The 3,048-nt window shown below is 39.1% G+C and overlaps 1 protein-coding gene across 2 annotated transcripts in view; it reads right to left on the bottom strand.

The window, feature by feature from the left end:
- Positions 1–368: 368 nt before the first annotated feature.
- tmc3 (transmembrane channel like 3) overlaps positions 369–3,048 on the bottom strand; it is a 43,222-nt gene continuing 40,542 nt past the window's right edge. The window contains exon 22 of one of the 2 annotated variants that reach the window (XM_086296268.1): positions 369–1,578. In XM_086296268.1, the coding sequence (XP_086152394.1) occupies positions 576–1,578 (1,003 nt within the window). In that variant the 3' untranslated portion in view covers positions 369–575. The remainder of the gene's footprint in view (positions 1,579–3,048) is intronic. The other variant, XM_086296277.1, reaches the window with a different exon arrangement.

Here is a 3,048-nt window from a genome sequence, read left to right as displayed (position 1 = left end):
TAAACTTCCGGTAGCTTTCAAAACAAAACACCTTTAAACCTTATTTAATTACTTTTCATTCATTCGTTAAACGTTAACAAATAGATTTCAGTGAACTTTTAGAAAACGTGATTCCAGTATTCCCATGATAAAAAGCCCAGTGGCTTTTAATAAAGTGATATACTTTTGATTTAGGGAGAGCAAGCTCACATCTATCATATTTTGAAGTCCCTCAGTCCTCATAGAAATTTCTCCAGCTTCACACGCACCCGTGAACACCCTCTTCCGTGATTACAGCAAATTAAGCTGGGTATTTTTAGTCAGCTCGGATACAATTTTATCTATCCATCTATAATAAAAGGCAACCAAATGTAATTATTTAAGTTGTTTATGTTTTTATTGCTGATGTTACACAAGTAGACACATTCTTCTATTGTTCTTTGCACTTCCACAATAGCTAGTGCAATTATTTAACAGCATCAAAAGGATATGGAATCACACAAACACAGAAAGGAAATGACATTTTTGTGTGCTTTCAGTGCAGAGTGTCAGTTAATGCCTAATGCTACATATATTATTTAACAGAAACCAACATTTCAAACATTGGAGCAGACCAGATCATTTGATTCAGTGATTTTTAGATCAAAGCTGGTTTTGGATTTCTTTTTGGCCATTTGTCCTTGCCTGGCTCCAGACTTCAAATAGCGCTCCTTGTTGTGGATAACCTGAATATACTGGTCATTGCTGCTATTCTGCTGGTCACTGCTAGAGGCCAGGGAAGCTGAGTCTGACTCAGTCTGCACATTCTCCAGCTTTTGCTTTGTCTTGGACTTCACATGAGGCTCAACATGTCTGGCCCGAGTTTGAGACAGATACTGTCTTCTCGGGGAATGAATGTGACATCTGGTTTGCAGAAGAAGAGGGTCAACTACTCTCACATTAGCCTGTGACTCAGAGTGTGACTCTTCATCTCCACAGGCTATTTCTCCTACTCCATTCTCCTCTTCATCTACGTCTTGAGCCCCATATCTTCCTTGAGCTGTGTGGTTTTCTTTAGATATAGTTATGTAGGTTTCTAGACGGTCACCAATGTAGAAATGTGCTGGCTGTTGGAGGTTAGACGGTGAGCGGGCCCGATGAGTTTTCCCTAGTGACATCTTTCTCCTGCCTTTCCCTTGGTCTTCCTCCTCATCCTCTTCACTTGGATGTTGCTGTGATGCGTGGGACTGGTAAGGACGTGGTTTACTGTGAGCATTGCGTGGTGTGTAGCGTCTGACATTACGTGGGTACAGTTCCATGATCTCTGTGGGTTCCTCCATGAAATAATGGCGTGGGATCCGTGTGGCTGAGCGCAGCAACTTTTTCCTGGGTTCATGCTCATTGACAATCACATAGCGGGTGGTGTGACCACGGCGTCCTCTATAACTCTGTGCAGTAATGATCCCAGCAGCTTCAACTGGATGAACAGAATGTACAGTCTTCCTGCACAAGGGGTCAGAGTGAATGCTGTCAGAACAGTGAGGTGGAGAATTGTATACCATGTGATGGTAGGACTTGGATCTGCAGGTACCACTAGGACCACCAAGAAAAGGTGGAGGCCTATAATGAAAAAGGACAACAATAACAATCAGCTTTTGTGTTACAGCAGATTACATTTCGTTGTTTTCCATGGATTACAAATGTCAGTGCTCTCCACAGAACACTAGTGTTGTCGAACAGGGGAAAATGATACTGTCTTTACATATCTCTGCCCCCTGATAAAATGCTGATTAAGGATTATTTAGCTGCAAATTGGGGCTGAACGTTTAATCCTTGTTATATCAAAATCAAGAGGCACTTGATTGGCAGCCGTTTGTAGTCAATGATTGACTAAAGCCTGGAACCCATGGACGATCAGTTTGGCAGCATTTCGTCGAATCTGCGTAGTATAACTCGGTTCCCTTTGCCACAATACAAACTTTGTCTCTACCATGTTTGACAGATAATTTAGCATGTTGTGGATCACGAGCTGTTCCTTTTCTCTGCCACACATTTCTCTTCTCGTCATTTTGGTACTAGTTAATCTTGTTCATCTGTCAAACTTTTTTTTTTTTCAGAAATATGTTCACTCTGTTAGATGTTTTCTGGAGAAGTCCTGGCCCTCTTGTTCTGGTGTAACCAGTGGCTTGCACCTTGTTGTAAACCCTCTTTAATTTTGGTGTCTCTTGCCTTGAGAGTGTTCTTGACTTAGCTAGACGTTATGCTTTTGTTTTTCTAAACCATGGAAATCATTTTGTCATTGTTCACTTTCATTGTCTTCCTGTGGCCTTTCAAGTTTCTTGGTGTTGTGAGTGCCTTCATTCTTATTTGATTGTACCAAAGTGTTGATTTGACCACCCCTAAACTTTTGGAGTTCTTTCTAATATTTGTATTTTGTTTTATCGGCCCAGTGATAGTCTCCTGTCTTTGGCCCTCATATTTAAAATACAGTTAAAAGCTTTGAAATAATTTGAAATTCACTACTATGGTGTACAGAGGCAAAACTATAAAAGAATTGTGTCAATGTCCAAATACTTTGGGGCCTGATATATACATATTATTAATAGTATCTCTATATACATGTTAATAAGCTGACTTTAGGGGATGTGGAAGAGGCAGAGACACATACTAGCAGGATGCCATAGTCATGACTTAATGTTTTATGTCTTTGCATGAAAAATTATAGACCTATTTTTTTAGATTATAGTGAAATCTATACAGATTACAGATTTACATAATGGGCAGCATGAGAGAAGTTCACTTCTGAAATGTCATAAGTTAGAAATAACAGTTAATCTTTTAAATATGTATAAAAGAAACTATTTGAATTGCTTGATCATTTTTAATTTACGTTTTTTTCGTTACCAATATTTTAAAGTGGACATCAAAAAGAAACTTTCTCAACAGGCTGTATATGTTTTACCAGGTTTGACCAAGTCTGAGTTCTTCCATTGGCAAACTAGACTGAGACTTTATCAAAACATATCATTAGGCATCGCTCCTGGCTATAATTTCATAGTGAATATATGATACAGGAAATTTATAACACAG

The sequence above is a fragment of the Aulonocara sp. 'chitande type north' Nkhata Bay genome, linkage group LG1 (assembly GCF_057382095.1).
Source record: "Aulonocara sp. 'chitande type north' Nkhata Bay isolate Kocher_YH1m ecotype deep benthic linkage group LG1, A_spYH_male_GT1.1, whole genome shotgun sequence".
Lineage (NCBI taxonomy): Eukaryota > Metazoa > Chordata > Actinopteri > Cichliformes > Cichlidae > Aulonocara > Aulonocara sp. 'chitande type north' Nkhata Bay.
Note: the sequence above shows the minus strand (reverse complement) of the source record. Positions and strands in the feature narration are given on the sequence as shown.